The 21,438-nt window shown below is 35.4% G+C and overlaps 1 protein-coding gene and 1 long non-coding RNA gene across 2 annotated transcripts; both read right to left on the bottom strand.

Moving 5' to 3' along the window:
- Positions 1-1,016: 1,016 nt before the first annotated feature.
- LOC128231891 (ABC-type oligopeptide transporter ABCB9-like) lies at positions 1,017-9,694 on the bottom strand. Its single transcript, XM_052945143.1, has 10 exons — positions 9,574-9,694; positions 8,961-9,166; positions 7,876-8,073; positions 6,802-6,930; positions 6,126-6,353; positions 4,283-4,456; positions 3,315-3,510; positions 2,755-2,972; positions 1,785-2,235; positions 1,017-1,397 (listed from the first exon to the last, which is right to left on the bottom strand). Exons 2-9 carry the CDS (start codon positions 9,126-9,128, stop codon positions 2,167-2,169), a joined length of 1,380 nt encoding a protein of 459 aa, XP_052801103.1. The 5' UTR covers positions 9,129-9,166; positions 9,574-9,694; the 3' UTR covers positions 1,017-1,397; positions 1,785-2,166.
- Positions 9,695-10,681: 987 nt separating this feature from the next.
- On the bottom strand, positions 10,682-15,184 carry LOC128231895 (uncharacterized). The gene is made up of 4 exons (XR_008260448.1): positions 15,103-15,184; positions 11,781-11,923; positions 11,412-11,519; positions 10,682-10,972 (listed from the first exon to the last, which is right to left on the bottom strand). It is a non-coding gene; the product is annotated as an uncharacterized LOC128231895 (long non-coding RNA).
- Positions 15,185-21,438: the final 6,254 nt, after the last annotated feature.

A 21,438-nucleotide genomic window follows, 5' to 3' on the forward strand; every position in this document is an offset into this window, starting at 1 on the left:
AAATTTATGAGAGGTTGTCCTTGGCAAAATCAGAGTAGTACATATGCTGCTTCATTCTACCCCGTGTTGTTTCCGCCTGTATAAATCTGTAACATCAAAGTAACTGCTAGTTCAATGACTCAAAAGTATGCGCATAGCCCATGTCCATGTCATGTAAGTAAAAGTTCAAGGTCACAATTAGGAGCAAAAAACAGGCCATTTTGTAGCCTCCCATTTATTCCTAATCTGTGAAATAATTGCACAATTGTTCACCACTTCAATAAGCGAAGTCAAATTTAGTTTCAGCCATGTCGGTAATAGGTCAAGGTAACCTTCAGCAGTTGAAGGCCAAATCATTTTATTTATTCTTCATAATCCCGAATATAACTTAACTGCTTTTGTAATAACTTTGCAATTGTTCACCATCTAAAGATAACATTACTAAGCACAAGGCCTCATTTGAAATCAATTCCTCGACTGTTGCCATCTAAATAAACAGCAGGCCAATAATTTTATTTAAGTTTCAAATCACGCATCTCTTATCACAGTTAAAATGCAAGTGACTTTCTCATCTGCTTCTGACAACAGGTGGAACTGTAAAATATTACAAATCTATGTCTCTACAAATCTGTTCAGAATATATTCGATGACATGCCATATAGTTAATGTATTAATTAGATTCATAGATCCGAAGGAAAAGCCAAATGTCGTCATGATTTTTATTAAATAGGGAAAAATAGAGTAAGCCCATCAAGCTTATGGAACTCGGTTTCAAGAGTCATGTGCTGGACCATTTCAGGCAACGTCATAGATTTCCAAAGTGTAGATAACCTTCATCCCAAACTTGATTTTTTTTTGCAATGGATCCTAAGTACATCCCTCAAATACTTCAAAATAAACTTGTGTTGAGTGTAACCTATAAGTAAAATTACCAGAGACCTCCCAAATGGTAAGCCATAAGAACTAAATCACCCACAGAAAACCTTGTAACATTCTTCTTAACCTTGGAAATCATAAACATTAATCAGATTGAAACCTCATGAGGATGCAAGATTTATTCCAAATAAAATATACAAGAACAAATATGAATGTCATATTATGCAAATAAAATGTACCTGAATTTCTAACAGCATTCAGTTTAAATAACACTAACCTTAAAAAAGAGCAGTAAGACTAGCATGTCACATTAAAACTAATGGACTTCAAAATAGTTTGCTTCAATAAAACTCATACAATACAAATAAGGGATACACAACTTGTACCGACTACCAAGTGCAAATTCTTTAATAAAACTTAGAATACAACTGTACTTGCATTGCAAACATAAAGTTAATCAAGCTTTTAGTGATAAATACTGTTGTATATAATTGTATATATATATTGCAAGATGCTTCATTTTAACCTTTATTTCCCGTAAACTGAAAGAAGAAAAAGAAATGTGATCACTTACTAGCTTAAAATACAAGCAAACTTATATCACACATGATAGGGTTATGAGTCATTTAGATATCAGGACAAATGGGTATAAGAGATGTTTTTGTTCATTAACACTGTGTCATAACTTGAATAAACTTGCATTCAATTCTAAAAGCAGATTAATAAATCCATTTTTTTTAAAGAATTTTAACTACCTATACCATCAAAAGCCAGTTCGCGAAACATGGTGTGTATGTGTTATTGTCAGTGTAGGTTCACATACACATAAAGTTGCAGTGAAGAAACTAGCACTGAAAATGTGTACTTGAGGGCTCGCTGATTCACACAAAAAGTCACTTTACTTGACCTATTGTACTTGTCAATCTTACCTTGTACAAAGTACAAGAGCTGGTTGATGAAGCTCATACGAAGTTGCCCACACATACACACACTCATCCAAGTGACATTCCACAACCTCATTATATCTTCAAAACAGATATCTTAAACTGACCCAACAAGGAAATTCATGTGATCCCTGGTTCGAAACCTATCACGATATCGTAATCTAGATGTACTACCATCCTCTTGTAAATCAGGTTTAACTCCCTTTTCCACATTTTTTCCACAACATGAACACACATAATTATCTCTCAAATGATCTCCCTTTGTTGATGATTCTCTTTCTTGGATTTCCAGTTCCTTCCCTTGAATGCTAGGTTGTCTCCCTTGAGTGAGGTCACCTGACCAGCTAGAATCAGTGAGCTGTAACTGTCATTTTACAAGATTGGCGTACATCCCTTTCGATTGCAGAAGCTCTTGGTGTGAGCCTTTCTCCATTACCTTAAATTCATAACATAAACATGAATAAAATACATAAGGCGTGCAAGTGTAAGAAGTGTTCAATCAAGAGCGGGAAACTCTGGCTAATAAAAATGTGTGTGAATCGGCAGAAAGTATTGCCAAGTCCCTCTTATACATTTCCCTGTCAAATATTAAAGTACATCCTAAAATATACCTAGTAATGGGATATGGGTAGTCCACCAGGCTGTAAGAAACTTGACAGCAACTTAAGCACGGAATGGATTGAATTTAAACATGTCTCCAACACCACATTACACATACATACCAGCAAGGAAGATCAATTTAGTTCAGTGGAAGCTGCCAGAAGTCACATTTGTGCGACTGAGGTGCCAAAACTGTTTAACTGTAAAAGCTTTCTCTACAAACTTAACATGAGACAGTACAACTGCCAGACCTTAGGATGAAACCAATATGCCACCTTTAAATGTTGTTTGCTATGATGATTTCCTGTTATGCAATGAACATTTTTATACTCAATTTCAAATGCCATTTTCCCACCTGTCCCTTATCAATGACGATAATTTTATCCGCCCTCTCCACGGTGCTAAGCCTATGTGCGATGACAATCACTGTGCGTTCTGCCATATTCCTGTAGAGCGCCTGCTGCACCAGAAACTCGGACTCTGCATCCAGTGCGCTCGTAGCCTCGTCAAGTAACAGGACACATGGCTTCCTCAGTAGGGCTCGAGCAATTGCGATTCGTTGTTTTTGACCCCCTGGTAAAATATAGTATAATTGCTGAAAAGAACTTGTCTTTTATGAACCATTAAATGGGTTGAAATAGAAAACCCATAGCACTGGTGTACGCTAGTAATACATATGCCACCTTAAGCTAAACAACAAATAAATACCACCATTATTTCTAAGCAAACTTTGAAGGGCGGGGGTGTTAGTTAAAACGGGACATATCTCAATAGTTATTACCGTAAAACCTGCACATATGTGAATTGTCACTGGCAACCAGAGTACCAAGTTTCATTTGAATTTTTTTCTTGTCCAAAGGCCAATGTGAATTGTTGATTTTGTAATTATAAAATTTGTCCACACTATGAGCATACCTGACATTTGAACTCCCTTTTCTCCAGCCTGTGTATTGTATCCATCCTTCAATTCTGAGATAAACTTGTGGGCGTTGGCCATCTCCGCAGCTTCCTGGACACTGGACATTGTCCACTCATGCTCAGCTAGGCCATACCGGATATTCTCCTCTATAGTCCGAGCATACAACACTGGTTCCTGGCCCATCAGGGATACCTGTAATATAACACAAATTAACATGTATTTGTCATGGAAAACACTGGACATTGTCCATCCATGGTTAGCATGGGGATACCGGATACTCTACTCCAGGGCTGCTTAAAACCAACAATTTGCCGCTCTAGGCCGATTTGGACCTTGCCGGACCAATTTCAGGAAATGGTTTGAAAATTGGTCTGAAATGTGTTCATTTTCAGGCCATAGAGTATGACCCAAACATACAACAGTTGCTCTTAGCCCACTGTAACACAGTTTTACACAATGTCACATCTATATCGTTTTGGAAATCAAGGGACTCTTAGACACAAGTCCACTCGATCAGTGTCAGATATTTTTCTATATGGTCCAGACAAACAAAACTGGTTCCTAGATCACCAGGAATATCTTGAAATAACATTGAACATAAACTACAACAAGGGTACAGCAAAGGATGCCCACCCTATGTCTGTTTTTTTCCCCAAATGATAAGAGATACAACTCGAGAATTATTTAACTACACAATGGGGATTCTAATTTAAGTGTTCAGTGTCACAAGCAATATAAATGCACTAAAAACGTTTTATAACAAGAATCGTACATTTGGTTCCATTTCATACAAAATGATATAAAAATCGTTAAGGAAAAGATATGAGCTGGACAACGGCTTGCTTTGTAATTTTTTGATGACTCAGTATCATAATTTTGTGTATTAAATGGCAATTCATGTGAGATTCTATATATAGGACTGATGAATCATTGGAATTATGACACTACAACTAATTATTCCTACCTGTCTATGCAGAAAGCTGTGATCGTAAGTGTGTATTGGCCGCCCTTCTAGGAGCACCTGTCCACTGTCAGGCTCGTAGAAGTGCTCCAGCAGGTTTACGCATGACGTCTTGCCGCCACCACTACAGCCAACCAATGCTATGACCTCGCCGGGACGTACAGAAAAACTGAGGTTCTGTAAAATAGAGTCATAGAATTACATTTACTTAAATCAGATATCACAAAAAAATAAACACAAAATTTCATACAGTGTGATATTTTAACAACAGCATCTTTATTAAATGACAATGTGCATGCGTTCTCAATGGATATTAAGAATATGCTTTTCATGTATGGCTTCGGTTATATCTGGATATCTCAAGATGTTGGCGATATATCTATATTTATCAGTGTTTTTAAACGGAGAATTAATGATTGTTTCAACCAAAACTGGCACGATTCTATTAACAGTTCCAGTCGTTGTTTTCATTTTAAAGAATACAAAACTTTGCTTAATGTGGAACGTTATTTATCTTTAGACATACCTTACAAACACAAATTAGCTTTTAGCAAATTTAGATGTTCAAATCATAAATTGTTAATTGAAACTGGTAGGCATAATAATATCCCAAGAGAAGAATGCGTTGGTCGGTTTTGTCTAGATAATATTAACATTTTTGTTTTAGACTCTGAATACCATGTATTCTTTATATGTTGTAAATATAATGATATACGAACGCAATATTTATTTAATTGGTATTTTAATGGTAATGAATTTGAAGATTTTTATAGGTTATTAAACACAAATCAATCTGAAGATTTACGAAAACTAGCTTATTATGTATACCATCTCCTTCTAAACATTAATGGTTAAGGGGAAGTAATCATGATTTTATTTGCACTTTGCTTGTATCTATAGATTAATTACCCTGACACAACTCATGCCTTTCTTGTTTGTTATGTATTTTTGGCCAGTGGCCTTTAATTACTCTGTAAACTGTTGACTTGACTTGACTTGACCCCATGGATGTGTGTTCTAGTTTCATGTAAATATCTTAGACATATTCTATGTTTTGTCCATCACTGGCATTAAAGGTACTAAATTTTATTTACTTCATAAATTTATACTGATCGAGTGATGGACAATTTACTGACAAAATCTTGTTTTAATGAATATGCATGAGCAGGGGAGACAACTCTTCTTCCAATGAATTTGCATGTTACAATTAAATATTCTTCAATAGCCCTGTAGTGTCAGTGGCCTCCATAGTGGAGTGGTCTTGATGCTGACAAATGCTATTGTACTGAAAAGGCCAAGCAGGTGCAATTCTTGCTTACTCCAGAATATTTTTCAATGGAACCGATGAAACCAATGACACTGCTTCATTATTTATCCATGATAAGAGATTAGCATAGTTTAGTAGTACATCACAGGGAATACGACGAAGAGTTTTGACCAACATTCAATTGTTTACATGGCAAAGCTGCAGTCCAAGACACCAAACCTATGCAGACAGACAAGAACTTCATTGGACATAGTTCATAAAAGCTTTATTTAAGATAACTTTTTGATCATTGTAATGTGAAAGGAACAAAGCTTACATTTATACTCCACACATCTTTTGTTATTTCTGTCAATGACATGAAAGCTACAGTACAGTGTTATTCCCTACATCATGACAACTTGAAACTGATTTCCTGTACTTTTTACCTACAAAATGTACATTAAGCCTGGACGGTAATGTAAAACAGACATCCCAGAACTCAGTATTGTTTTGCACTCTGTGACATGACAGGTTTCTTTTTCAAATCAAGATTGTTTTTAGGATATCAGGTAAATTGACTTAAATATTACATGTTCATACCTTGAGAACCTGTACATCAGGCCTGGATGGGTAGGTGAAACATACGTCCTGGAACTCGATATGGCCCTGCACTTGATCACATGACTGGTAACTTTGGTCACCGTGGTGATGTTCAGCTGGTTGTTTGGTTCCGTGATTATGTATGGCTGGTACCCGGTCTATATATTCAAACACCTTCTCTGAGGCACCAGCTGCCTCCATCAGACCAGTGTATTCAATGCCAATATCCTGGTAGACATGTTTACAAAGAAGTGTAACAGCACTAACAGTATGTTTGAAATAAGTAGATTATGAAGGACCATCCCATTTCAATGAAACAGATAAATAAACACAGGATTATAATGCAGAGGAAAAAACTGAATCTATTTTTTTAACCTGTATTGTTAAGAAAATAGACCCTTCTTTCAACTCGTTGAAATCGTTTGAAATTGATCCACTGTACAATATGGTATGGCTTTTTGGTTCTACTTGACTTATCAACGAGACACAACTCATCAACTATCTTGAAACAATTTTTTTGTGGTAATTATTGTGTTTAGGCATGACATTATTGGTTTAATTTCTTTTACTTCAGCTGTCAATTTTCATTTTACTATCTTGAAATATTGCTGAGAAACAGCCCCAAAAAGAGTATTTACTAAAGCATACCATTCCAGTGGTTAAACTGTGAACTTACATTGAGACAGTTCCCAAGTTGTACTTGGTAGAGTATGAAGGAGATGAGGGTGCCTCCAGTTAGATGACCACTGGTAACGAGATGACCACCATAGTACAGCACTGCTACGGTAAGACCTAGTTCAAACCACTGAAACAGAGCAAATATGAATACTTTTAGGAAGATCCCCAGGTTGATAAATAGTTTATCACTGAATACATTGAGACAGTCCCCAAGCCGTATCTCGTAGGGTATGAAGGAGATAAGGGTTATTCCAGTTAGATGACAACTGATAACAAGGTGACCACCATAGTACAGCACCGCTACGGTAAGACCTAGCTCAAACCACTGAAACAGAGTATATATATATATATATGAATACTTTGAGAAGATCCCCCAGTTGGAAATTTAGCATTGTACAGGATTCCCAAGAAGTTTTGGGTGAACTGTCCCAAATACAAAAGTAACCGACCAACTAGGGGTTCAAGAAAGGTGCTTTTTGCCCAAAATATTTATTTAGCAAATTTGCAACAACCTTAAATTCATTTGAACCCTCTCCACCAGCCATTTTTTATTGAGAACCCTAACATATCGCCTAATACATGGAGACAATCCCAAAGATGTTTGTGGTAGTGTATAAAGAAGATTAGGGTTCATTCAGTCAATTGTTCACTGAGAACAAAATGACTGTCATTATTAAAAACACCAGTGCTACAAACAATTCAAGATCTACAACTGAAACATAGCATATATCTTAACTTCTTTTGAGAGCATCCCCCATTGAAACATACTAGTAGTATATCACTGAATACATTGAGACAATCCCTAGGGTCTAACTGGAAGAGTGATTAAGAATAAGATCATAGTTCAGCTGTCCTAGCTGAAACCAATATGAAGCAGGAGATATTGAAATATAATCATTAATATAAGACTTGTGTCAATTCAAAACAACACATGTTCAAACTAGACAAAATATCTTATCAAAGTTTATTACAATTGCTGCCGGTCAACTCATATGTCCATGCCAAATGCTGACTATCAATCCATCCACTACAAATGTATACTCCCACAGTCTTTCAGTCTCAAAAGACTTACCATGGAGCAAACAACGTAACCGGAGTACGTGAATCCCTGTTTCATGTTGAGTTTGGATGTTTCTGCAAGCTTGTCCGCATACCTCTGTACTTCCCCCATCTCGTTAGCGAAGCTTCTGACCGTCCTCATAGTAGAACAATCCTCTTCCACTACGTTGTTGGCCTCTGCTAGGCTGTTTTGGACCTTCTCGGCCAGAACCTGAGGTAAAATGTTGAGTCATATGTATTCTAGAAAGAAAACTGATAGTATTCCTCTTATAAAAAAAGTAATCCTTACAGCACTAAGTTCAACAGTTAAGGCTTATCATTTTTAAAAGATTTTGAATTTGAAACATGTCTGTACTGTTCTTGTTTTTTCCCTTAGGGCTATTCTAGTAAATCATATAAACCCCGAGGGGAAGGCATTTATTATCTTAGTATATAGGTGGGTGTCGCTTGTTTCGACCTCAAAAGGGTAAATTTACTTCTGTAGGGGGGTGGCTAGTCATTCAAAAATGCCGTCCAGACTTCTTTTTTATGATGATTAGCCTGGACATCATTTAAAAAGAAGCTTGGGAAGCTTTTTAGAATGATTAGGGGGATGGCATAATTTAAAAGTGCCTTCCCCCCAAGGGTTTATATGTTTAAATGTAATAGCCTTTATAAAGAGTCGTACTGGTAAGTTTTTTTATTATCTATGTATGCTTATCAGATGTATGTATGCAATTAGACAAATTTAACTACAGTATACACACTCACAATTTCAACAGTATTAAGACAAATCATTCTAATTCAACAGAAGTTTGATTATGATAAATCTAACGCATACTGTGGTATGCATAGCATCATCATTCTGGTGAACTAGAGACAAATAGGCTTATGACTGAAGCATTCAGGTATGGAATATATGTTTACTCTTTAATATGAACACAAAATTAAATTAACCAGTTGTCTAAGCAACTATTGCAAATTCTTGAGATCATTTGGCAGGAGATTAGTAGCAAATACATTTGATAATATAATCCTATCATTGGTCAACTGACTGATTGATTGACAATTGGGGACGACTGGTCAATTTTGACCAAAACAAATTTCCACAGTCCATACCTTATAATATTTCCCGTACACATTTGATATACCGATAATGAGAGGCAGTCCAATCAATGTGACAATAGTTAGTTGCCAAGACAATTTCATCATGAAGAATAACACGCCCCCTGCCTTTATGACACTACGCAGGATAATGTTCACATTGACTGCAAGGCCGTCACTCATTGTGGTTGTGTCAGAGGTCAGGCGAGATGTTATGTCTCCTGTGAATCAGATATTCAAAGTACTTTAACCAAAATATATGAACTTATCATTTGTTTTTGTTTCTTAAGAAAATAAATGCACACATTGTAGGCAAGGACATCATTTATTATGGTCCTGTTGGAGGTGAGGCGAGATGCTATGTCTCCAGTGGATAAACTCATATTGAAAGTATTCAAAATAATTTATTTCACAACAAATGTGAAACATGTAATTACAGTACTTAATTTATCATCTGCATTGGTACAAGAATATGGTCTTTTATTGTGGGAAAAACAGTCAGAAAAACCAGATCATCTGCAGGAAACCTTGTTTTTTGACTAATATACATTGTACATCTATAAGATCATACTTTGCATTTTCATTGAAAATATCATTTATTATTTGAAAGAAACGTAGCCTTCCTCACCTGTCTGAACTTTGTCAAAGAATCCAATCTCTTGTCTGAGGATGGCTGTGAACAGGGAGTTCCTGATACGGATGTTGATTTTCCTCACTGCTATAAACAGACACCAACCACGGATACCAGCTGCCAGGGAACTGTAGGATCGAATGTTGAAGCAACATAATCATTTTTTGTTTACATTAAAAAATAATTTCTCACCTTAGTACATACAATGATTTCAATCTTATATCTCAAGTAGCTCATAGTCATTTATTTGGTTCCTGAATTGCTTGAAGACTGATGGTTTTAATTTTTCAAAAATCCTTTCACAACTTTTAAATTTTCAGCAATACTTAAAAAATAATAAATTATTAATTTAAAAGAGCCAAAATTCGTTCTATGGTCAAAATATTAAACAAAAATTAGAAACATTTGTAATTTAAATAGAAACATTTGTAATTTAAAATGTCCGCCAGAAGAAAGCATTGGTCATTCTCGTCTAGTTCTTGTTGTTTTTCGGTCAATAATTAATAAGGTAAGATTAATGGGCCTTGCTACACAAATGCAATCGTTTCTGGCAATATTTGTATCAAGTTTCATGCAAATCTTGAAAAATTATTAAGTAAAAGCCAAGGATAACAAGAGCTGTCATAGAACAGCACACTCACCTCTAGTGCTTCGTCTTTGAAAAAATGCACTAACGATGTAATATGTGGCTGTATTTAGGTAAATATGGAGTTATGTAACTTAATTATGTGATAGCCGCGAGTGTGAGCAACTGTCAGAAGTATAAAGTTAATTGAATGAACGGTGTTGGAGATCTTAAACGAGTTAAACCCCGAAGTTACCCTTAAACTTAAACCAAAGTTTCTAAGTTGATCAAGGGCCATAATTTGTATTTAGAGTTATATGGAGTTATGCAACCTAATTGTGTGATGAGCGTGAACAACTGTGTGAAGTATGGAGCCCATTGAATGAATGGTATTGGAGATCTGAGTTAAAATCCCAACCAGCCCTAAAACCTTTACCTTAGTTCCTAAGTCAATTATAGGCCATAATTTGAATTTAGGATGATATTGAGTTATTATATATGTAACCTAATTGTTTGACTTTAACCAGACGCCGCGGCGAGTAGTATAGCCTTCTGTTTTCTTCTAATTGTCGAGCTAATAAGTGGCACAATGACGATGATGAAAACAACAATGTCAATGACACAGGGGCTGTGACAAGACCTTGACATTTTCTTCAATTACCTGAGGCCTATACTATGAAGAGAAAAGAAATTGAACATTAGGAATACTAACATACCTTCCAGCAGAAATGAGAGCAATGGTGACAATTGCATGGGTAAACTCTGCCTGAGATTTGTCTATCACGATACCATCGACGACCTGTCCAGTGTAGAACGGGATAAAAATCTCACCTAGGAATATATGAAAACAAAACATTATAAAGAGTAAATGAGTGAATTTTGCCTGGGACTTGTAAACATCATTATTATCATCAATTTGTCCAGTGTATGTAGAAAAGGAACATGTTTTAAAACCATCTGTACAGTGTACTCAATATTTTAACTCTTTGAGCTTAATGGCCATCCTTTTACAATGTGTTCTGGTAGAATAACTCTAAGACAAAATGGACCTAGGTGACAAAAATATGCACTACTACACATTATGATGGTGAGGTGTACTAAGTATCAGAGTGATACCCCTAAACTTGTTGGATAAGTATGCTACACAACCTTTGACAAACAGACCAACCAGCCATACAGTGACTCAAATATACCCCTCTTCAAACTTTGTGCAACGCGGTATTATTTTAACATTCAATGTACATGTAAGTCCATTTACGTTTGACTGTACCTGTTGCAGATATGGTGAGGAATACAAAGCCAGTGGTGATCAATGGTCAGTCGGGCATGTAGAACTTTATGATTCGCAGCACTGTCCCTTTCTTCACCTTTAAAGGAACTGAAAAGAAATATAATATTCTACAAAAAGAAAAATATCAAAAACAATTAATGTACTTTTGTTTTCACGTTCAAGATAAGCAACAGGTTAAATAATTGGTAAGAAATTGATTTTACTTTTTTTCATTTTGAACAACCGATAACTATAAAAACATACTAGTGTACAAGCCTTTCAAATGAATGTGCCACTTGCTTTAACCAGCAGTTTTTCAAACTGAATACTGATAACTATGCCTACAAGAATAAAACTATCTGAACTAACCCGCTTTTTCTTTTCCATTTCCACTGTCATTGTTGTCAGCATTCTGTAGATGCTGATCTTCAGATCCATCTGTGTCTGTGTTTATCAACAAGGTGTGGTGTGTAGCATCGTACTTGACATTTCCAACAGTTTACTGCTCTCCACTGAAATATCACACATGTATCCGCAAACAACGTCCACCCAAACAAAGCCCAAAACCACTTATTGCCCATGACTGCTTCATTTTCCAAAACTATCACCAGCGTAAATATTGAGAAAACAATTGAAAGACCAACTGCAAAGTACAGCTTGGACTGAATTTTAGCAGAGGCATCTTGTTTACCCCATATAGCTCATATCACAATACCGATAATCACAGATGTTCTCACAATGACCAGAGACCACACATCGAACGTTGAGCGAGAAAATGAAAACATGGAAAATGCACAGGAAAAAGTGTTATTTAACTGATTGCCATTGGAATATAAAATGGTCGTTACAGTCAGATCTATCAATGAAATCATGAAAACTATTAACAAATTCATAAGCCTCTTCATATTCGCTTTAGCTTAGTTTCACTAGAACATAAGAGATAAAATGAACTGAAATTTACTTTAACAACTGAATATAGAACCAGGATAATGTATATAAGTATGTGTTGTCTGTGGATTAAAACTAAATACTGGTAAAAGAGTCAGGAATTAAAAGAAAATATTCTATATATATAAAACAAGAGGCCCAAAAGGGCCTATGCTCTACTGGCATGGCTTTTGTGGTCATATCAATCCAGAGCATGTATGTATGGGTAAAAGGCAACAGACATATAGTTTATGTTTTGTGTTTGGGTTACCTGAAAACGTAGCACGTTCAACATCTGAGCCCAGAAAGTACTGTAAGCAGATTAGTTGCATGAACTATTTTAATATGTGCCAAGTAAAAGTCATCTGACAAAAAAAATGCTTTCAAAACTGTACTCATAGTAAAATTTTCTGTAGTTTTAAAAGTTAAAAAAAGTTGGTCAAAAGGTCAAAGTCAAGGGCATCCTAGGACAACATTGATTAATTTGAACAAACATTCACAATCAATTGTGCTGAGATGGATGCACGAACACACAAAAAGATTTTCAAACCTTTCCAGATTTATGTTTACCAAACCTGTCAACCCTGGGTGTGGCCAGTAATGACACCAGGTGCATAACTTAAACATTCACAACCAATTTTGTTAAGATGAATGCGCAAACTACAGAACTTAAAGCTAAAAAATGGCCTTTGGGCTTTCAACAAGAACACGGCAGAGTAATTCACAAAATCAACTGCAGAAGCAAAAAGCAAATTTTCTCTCATAATCCTAGACTTGCAAATTGTCTCCCTTAACTCTAGACTTGAATTAACATATACATGTAAACTTGGCTAAAAATAGAATTCGCTCATGCAGACCTGGCTAAAAATAGAAAGCATTTCTTTAAAACTTTCATGGCCCATAATCTAGGCATTCATGGGCGGATCTTGCTGGTTTTCGAAAGGAACCAAGCTTTAATGGATATCTAGATACTGTACAAGTTTCATCAAGATATAATCAAAACTGAAGACTGTATCGTGTTCACAACCAATTGTTTACACAATAGCATTTTTTATACTATCAAGGGCCATAATCTAGGCATGCACTTGTTTTGTGCAAAATATCTTTGCACTTTTGTCTTCCTTAAATGCCTTTTCCATAAATATTTACATGGTAAAATATGTATATACCCTGGTAAATCTTTATTATCTATGTCAAACATAACATGCTTCTCTTAATACAATTTCAATATTTTTTTCAAAAGTTTTTGCACAAACCCGTTCAGACGATAGGAATTAGAAAAATCTCGTATAAGTATTACTGGTTGACGTCACAATTCCGAACAGGGCACAAATCCCGAACACCAGCTAAAACATGCGTTTGTTAACCGTACTCGATTAATCGATGATCTATATCAATACAAATGCTTGCCTTGGTCACACTTGCGAAGTTTCATCTTGTTTTGTTAAGTATTTTTCCAAAAAAATGCCATTCAATGTTTATACCCTTAAAGATCAAAATGTAGCACACGGGGGAATGACGTCAGAGGGCGCACGCGCATCTTTAGGTTTTGCAGTTATGTTGACCTACATTCAAGATACTTATAAATAGAAATCACGCTTTACATTTGAATTTCATGTTTTAAAAAACATCGGAAACAATTAATAACTTTGCAGCTAAGTGTTTATTTAATATAGCATTCTTATTGATTATAATTGTATGACCATGTATTTTTGCTTTTCAAGTGTTGGTATTTGTGCCCTCCATAGCATAAACTTAAGGGTGAATTACTGTCTATAAAATGAACGATTTTCGACATAAAATTGATGAGATTGTGAAGCTGTACTTTGACAGATGTTGTCACATGAACCAAAGATGTTTCATACGCAATTTTAACTTACTACAACAAAAACCCTCCAAAATAATTGTGGAAAACCTCAAAAAGTGTTCGGATTTGTGACCTTAGCCAGTAACTAGTCTAAAATAATAGACGTGTTATACGGGATTCTTCCAATCCCTAACGTCTAAACGGGAATGTGCAAAAAACGGGGGTGTTTTAAAAATATTGAAATTGTTTTAAGTGAAGTATTTTATGGTTGAAGTTGATCATAAAGAGTTATATTCATATTTTACCATGTAAGTAAAATGTTATTTTGCACTAAACAAGCATTTAATGCATTAAAAAAATGTTGTTTACCTTTCCAATAAAACGAAAGTTGACTGACACAGACAAGAACTATGCGAAGGGGAACAACTTGATACAATCATAATAACTCGGCCTCCTCCGACAAAGCTTCGAGATAGACCTCTTTATACAAACGTTACAACTCGGCCATGGCCGAAATGTTCCGAGCGATTTAAAACTGTGCCCTAAAAGCCTTGCAGGTGCCCTTCATGTATATATCGATATGTTTTGACAGAATGAAATGAAGAAAAGCCGTCAAACTCATTATTATAAGTTGGATATTTAATTTTTGTGTACGGAACTAATATAAAATAACATTATCTGGTAATATTTCTTGTTTTTATGATATTTTATAGACGTTATGTGCTTTAACCCGGAATCCTGATCGGAACAACTACCCACTTTTGATACTAAACAATTTGTACGTGAAGGATTTGCCATATCAAAAATCTAAAAAAAATCCGTCAACGTACAATTATTTGGACTAAGCCAGTAACACGTCTATTATTTTAGACTACAACACACTGTAATGTCATAAATTAGTGTAAATGTATAGTTACTGGTACTTTTATAAGGGACATAGGATCAAAATATACACACCGTTCGCCACAGTACAGCTAAACTCGAGCCAAAGCAGTTGAACAACTTAGATTATACGAACTATACATTTTGTATATATATATATATATATATATATATATATATATATATATAACAATGACAACTTATTATATAAGGGGGATAATTGTTGTTTAATAAACAAGCGACAGACTACAGAATTGCCAGACAGCAAGACGATACACAGTAGCCTCCCTTGACGACATCGGCACGGGATCGGATAGTTATTGTAACTGCAAACCGTAATAGCTGTTCAGTCGTCTTCCTTGTATGATACAAAAATGTATAGGCATGACCCCGCAGTCGGGTAGTTTGAGTAATAAAAATTCTTCTTTTACATGCTTTTCAAGACATGCACAAGATGAAATTAAGCATGCGAAGAAATCCAACTTTCTATTAAGAAGGAAACCCTTGTATTCAGGGGCTATGCCTGCATATACCTGGCATATATGCAGGATGTTCCAGTCAATGGTTTTGTGATTCTCCAGGTAACTTTTATCAGTTATCTGCTAATAGCTAAATCATCGAAATTTAATGGCCATTACGTCCAGTATAAATTGCATGGGAGCAATGACCCATGTTTTCATTGCTTGAAGTTCAAATAAAAGTAATTCATAGATTTATATATTGGTATTAGGACCCAGGGACGATTTAGGTGGAAAAGGCGGGGTTTAGTGATATTTTGCGATTTCTAATCATAATATATCTTAGGAAGATTGTTTGAAAACGTTTGTTTGATTTTGTTTTTAAAGCTTAACTGAAGACTGCCATGATTTCCGGATAGCAAATATATATGTCCCCTCTTTAACGTCTTCCAAATGTTCAGGTGAACGAGTGAAGTAAATAAAGTGCTGTATTACATGTAAGTGGTCTAAAAATTGATAGAAGTGATTAAGCTTATAATGGTCCACCATTGATGTTTTTACACCGTCATTAAGCCTTTTATTTTGTATGATTTTCCTGGCAATGTATTTATATGTATAGCTTTCATAACTGACCTGTCATAAATCTCTTTAGAAGACTCTGTAAAAGAGTCTTACAATTGCAAATATATACCGCTTTCCATTGTTTTCAAATAACTTGCCGCATCAGGTTCGTTAAATGTTTCTTAAATGTAAAGACTATATGTTCATAATGGACAGGGTACTAATTAATTGTGTGAATACCATGTGTTCAATTGTGTCATAAGTGCTACGTCGGAATACAATATTTTAATTTGAAAAAAAACCTTAAAACAAAGATATCTTCACTATTTCTTCACAATTTTAAATAAAACATAGCACAGTCTACGCCGCCTACGATGCCCTGTATTCGGGCTTAACCACAGTTCTTAAAACACTTCGACAAACCTTTTCCCAATACGGCCGTCTGACGGAGCACTGTCAAAATATAGTTTTGGAAAAAAGTTTGTCGAACTGTTTGATGAAACAAATGACCTAATCAAATTTCGGTAATAAAACATTGCGGGGCTCTTTAAGCGGCATTGAATGCCCTTTGTTTTATTTAAAATGATGTTGTTAAAGCTGCACTCTCACAGATATACCATTTTTAGAACTTTTTTATTTTTTGTCTTGGAGAGAGCAAATTTTTGCGTTAATATCTGCAAACCAATAATATAAGTTTGCTGACAAAAATTTAGACCGTAGATTTTCATATTTCCGTTACTAACGGTTTAAGGAAAATGCATAAAACATCAGTTTTTGAACTTAAATGTAAAAATCTGCGATCTAATTTTTGTCAGTAGTCTTATTTGATTAGTTTTCATGGATTTTCGCAAAAAATTGCTCGTTCCAAGACAAAAAATAAAAAAAAAGTTTTCAAAACGTTCAATCTGTGAGAGTGCAGAATTTTTAATGAAAAGTATTTTTTGATTAAAGTCTTCATTTTAAGCAAAATGTTGCCTTCCGACGTAGCATATATGACGTAATTTATCACGTGGTATAGACACACTGTAATGATCTCCTTTCTTGATAACCATCGCGTAACCGAGAAAATAGGGAGAGTCTGTCCTTTTGAAGTCCACTGAAACATGACATATTCGTTTCCTCCTTATATTCTTTAGTTAGGCCGGTCAAAGGCCAGACACTGCGCTTTTACATGGCATGTGTATTTTGCGGAGTTGTTAAAAAAGAAAGTGATTTTTAAATGAGTTTATAAAATTACAAATCGATGGAACCTGAGTGCATGATGAGACAACTACTTGATCTAGACAATGATCTCTACAATGCATGAAAATCAAGGTCAAGAACACTAGTTACTTGACCACTCGCCATCGACGCACTATCAAACACTTTCCCTCGACAATTGTTAGGACCACGGCAATATTTTGTTTGGAAAGTTTTTCATCATATGTGCTTATCAAGTTCATAAAAAAAGTTATGATTTCCATTCTTGCGACTTTTAAGCATCTCCCGCTGAAAGGAATACATCCTGCTGAAAGTTTCATATTACAAATGTAACTTAAATTATAATATCCATATGGAAATGTCAGTGTGCGTTCATTTTATAACGCATGCGTAACATGCGTGTTAAACAAGCATGCTCTACGTTAAGCAACCGTAGGTTTTCATTTCAGCTAAAACATTTTTATATTTTTCCTACATGTAGCCGGGAGAATTAAGCATGTAAAATGGAATATGCAATAATTCATTAATACAATTTGTATACATTGTCTAGGATATTATATATATAATATATATATGAAATTCATGCGGAATCAATTGAATAATACGAAGTGCCATTCTATAGCGTGCCGTCAGTGCGCTTTTAAAAAGTCCCGGCAGTGCTAAATGACAGCAAAGGAGGTGCCTAATTTTGCCTCAGTGTCTCATGCTACGGCATTTTCATAATTAAATGTAACATCGTAGTCGTTTCACGAGGTCGATCTTATTAGTTTTCATTGCGTTAGTTATTTTTATTTATTTTATTTATTTGCTCTCCAAATTATAACCGAGGCAGCTGCCTCGGTGTGCCTCAGTGTGGCTACGGCGCTGACGTGTATGCAACATGTATATCGCATAGCCATTTATTTTGTGTAAGGACAAACTAACAACCTTAATTAAAAAATTCAAGTAAGAGCCGATTTAGGCTTTTGTAAACAAAGAAAATATAACTACGAAGGAACTACAAATTTAAACAAACTGAATATATAGGATACAGTTAAGTATTAATATTTCTCTTAAAATATTTTGGTTTGATATCGTACGCCAAGTGAGCTTTAATTGTGTCCTCGATTCGATCCTAATTCCGGGAAATAAACCTGTCCAAACCCGATGACACAGATTTTATATTTAACACATGGTACATGTATTTGGTTCCCTGGTTGCTTGTGTTGTGCCGATGATCGATTATGATCGACAACTGATCGGAAAGGTCTACGTCGGCGACAATCGATAGTGAAATTTGAACAATCGATTATAGAAACAAGGGACGTGTTACCGCTAGAGACTTATTTTCTGTTTCTGACTAATGCTAGTTTATGTTGAAATGTTAAGATGTTACTACGTTAAATTATCTAGTCATATTCTTATTACAAATTTTCTTTGTAATTTAACTGCTAAAGGATTTATTCTCAACTTCTCATGTTTGTCAGTGGTTTAAAAGTGGGTTTAAAACATGTTACCGTTTATTACCTACAATGTAAGAATTTAGTTTTCTCAGTTTTCTGAAAGAAAATGTTCTTGTAAAACATATAGACTATTCAACAGCTAACAGGGGCGTAGCTTCCTATAAGCCGTGTAGGCCGCGTGTTCAAAAAAAAAAACCACGAACAAATAAAAAGCCAATTCTGCAATAAAAACTTGATTATAATAATATGTCGGAAACCAGGTTTTTCAAATATATCGTTTTCCTGTTCACTAAAATACATATTCCTACGACATTAATGATACGTATATTATTTGACGAAATTTGCATACCAGTAGTATGCGCTTTGACACCGTTCATTACATAAAACATTTATTTAATTAACGTAAAACATATTGATATCATTACTCTCATTAATGTTTTAACAACAAAGAATTTTACGCTTAAACGCAACCACGACCATCTAACTAAAACGAAATCCTGGGGATGCATGCTCTCGTACCCCCTCCCCCGAAAGTGGCCTACACATATATTTTCGTCAAGCGACGCCCCTGGCTAGTTGTACTTGTTATGCACCAGTCAATTGTAACCACGGCCCCCAGGTCCGGGGAATAGCGGGGACATTGACTTGCGGTTTAGCCAAGCCCGGGCAAAATCTCCGCCCTGCGGAAACGAACTGCTGGTAAAACCCCGAAAAATGCCCCGCACCCCAGGGACCCTAGATAAGGCCAATTTCCCTCTATATTTGGCATGAAGACAAAACAACCACATTCACCCGGCACTGCGGGGCCACCTGGAAGGTAAAAACCGGTATACCCCCGGTCCTGGGTTGGGGTGGGGGGCGTGGTTACAATTGACTGGTCCATTACTGACTGATTATTTAAAAGAATTTGATATCTTTATTTGTGTTTATTTTACACATGTTTACTAAATGTGAGACAAAAATTAGAGCCTGTGGTCTCACGCAAACACGCAGTATATTCGCACTAAATTAACCGCATAACATACTATGAATACTCCTTACACCGCTAATAAGCAGAACGCATTCCATTGCTATTGGAGTAGATTTGTAACTACCGTCGGGAACGGACACTGGACGTCGGTAATTTAGATGTATAATGTTAATGTAAATAAGGTCGTTGACCCCCTCCTTTCTAACAGCACTTTAAGCACTAAAACTCGATTGAATAGACAATACATTTCTGTAAACTTTTTATATAGACAATTTTGCATATAGTTATATTGTCGAAAAGTGACTCTTTTTTTTACGTTTTTAAGATTTCGGTTTCTTATTCGAGGTTTGGTCCCTTTTTAAAGCGCGCTTTAAGTACTAAACCTCTCCTGAATAGACAATGCATTTCTGCTAACTGTTTGTGTGGACCAGTACTGAATAGTTATTTGATAAAAAATAGATTACTTATAAAGTTGAAAATTTACCGGTTCTGTTCCTTATTCGAGTTTGACTAAGGAATAGGGAACAAGTTCCTTATTCCTTATTCGACTTATTGTGCGTTATAAAGAACTTGAAACACTCCATCCCGCTGAATAAGACAACGCATTTATTCAAACTATTTGATAAGAGCAATGTGCAATTGATATTTCGTCAAAATAAGCATATGAAGCAAAGTGAAAAAGCTTCTAAAACAATTGATAGGACAAGACAGGTGTAAGGTAGATAGACTACATCGATATGGCTGGTTATCAAATTTCGGACTAAATGTGGTGATGATTGTTTGAATGCTTTAGCTATTGAGCAGACAAGACTAATTTAAAATGATTTCTATCATGAAAGGGCAATAACTCTTGAGAGACAAGAGCGATATGGCTGGTTACCAATCTTGTCGGAGGTAAAATGCGCATACAAATTCTGACCAAATTTGGTTATGACTGGACAAAGGCTTCAAAAATAATTGAGCGGGCAAGACTGATTTGAGGTATCTTCCATAATTAAAAGGTGATTGCATTCGAGTGATAACAGTGATATGGCTGGTAATCGAGACATAATTCTAATTCACATTCTGATAAAATTTGGTGATGATTGGACAAAGTCTTCAAAAGTAATTAAGCGGACAAGACCGATTTAAGGTAATTTCCTTGACTAAAGGGCAATAACTCTTGGTGACTACAGCAATATGGCTGGTTATCAAACTTGTCCGAGATAGTATACCGATACAAATTCTAACCAAATTTGATGATGATTGGACAAATGCTTAAAATTAAATTGAGCGGCGAGACAAATGTTAAGTATTTTTTATAGTTAAAGGGTAACAAGCAAATTCGTTGAATTGATATCCCCCGCCTGATTAAGCAAAGTTCATGGATTGGAAATGAAAAGTAGGTGGAATATTCCTATATGTAATATATATTTACATGTAATATGGCAGAAATGGACCGTTATGAACGTTGTATATAAATTTGAGTTTGTTTAGAATTATTTGAAATAAAAGTTTTCTATATAGAGTAACATTTGTAATAGTTTCTATGAATGTGACACAGTTTTAAACATGTCAAAGAGTTTATCAAGGAAAACATTCTGATCACGTTTCATGAAAATTAGACCATACATAATGCCTCTAGTTTGTTCCAAATATTTTTCTAAGATTAGACCTAGTGACCTAGTTTTTGACCCCATATGACCCACTTTTATAAGTGGTCGAGATTCGATTAAGGGGAACATTCTGACCAAGTTTGAACATTTTTTTGATTTATGCCTACCAACATATGGTTCCGGAC

This window comes from Mya arenaria, chromosome 4 (genome assembly GCF_026914265.1).
Source record: "Mya arenaria isolate MELC-2E11 chromosome 4, ASM2691426v1".
Lineage (NCBI taxonomy): Eukaryota > Metazoa > Mollusca > Bivalvia > Myida > Myidae > Mya > Mya arenaria.

Coding starts and splice junctions, on each gene's coding strand:
- LOC128231891 (XM_052945143.1), bottom strand. CDS start 9,128: ATGAGTGACGGCCTTGCAGTCAATGTGAACATTATCCTGCGTAGTGTC. Junction 4,457..6,125: donor CTGATGTACAGGTTCTCAAG/GTATGAACATGT, acceptor TCTATTTTACAG/AACCTCAGTTTTTCTGTACG. Junction 2,973..3,314: donor AAAGGGAGTTCAAATGTCAG/GTATGCTCATAG, acceptor ATATTTTACCAG/GGGGTCAAAAACAACGAATC.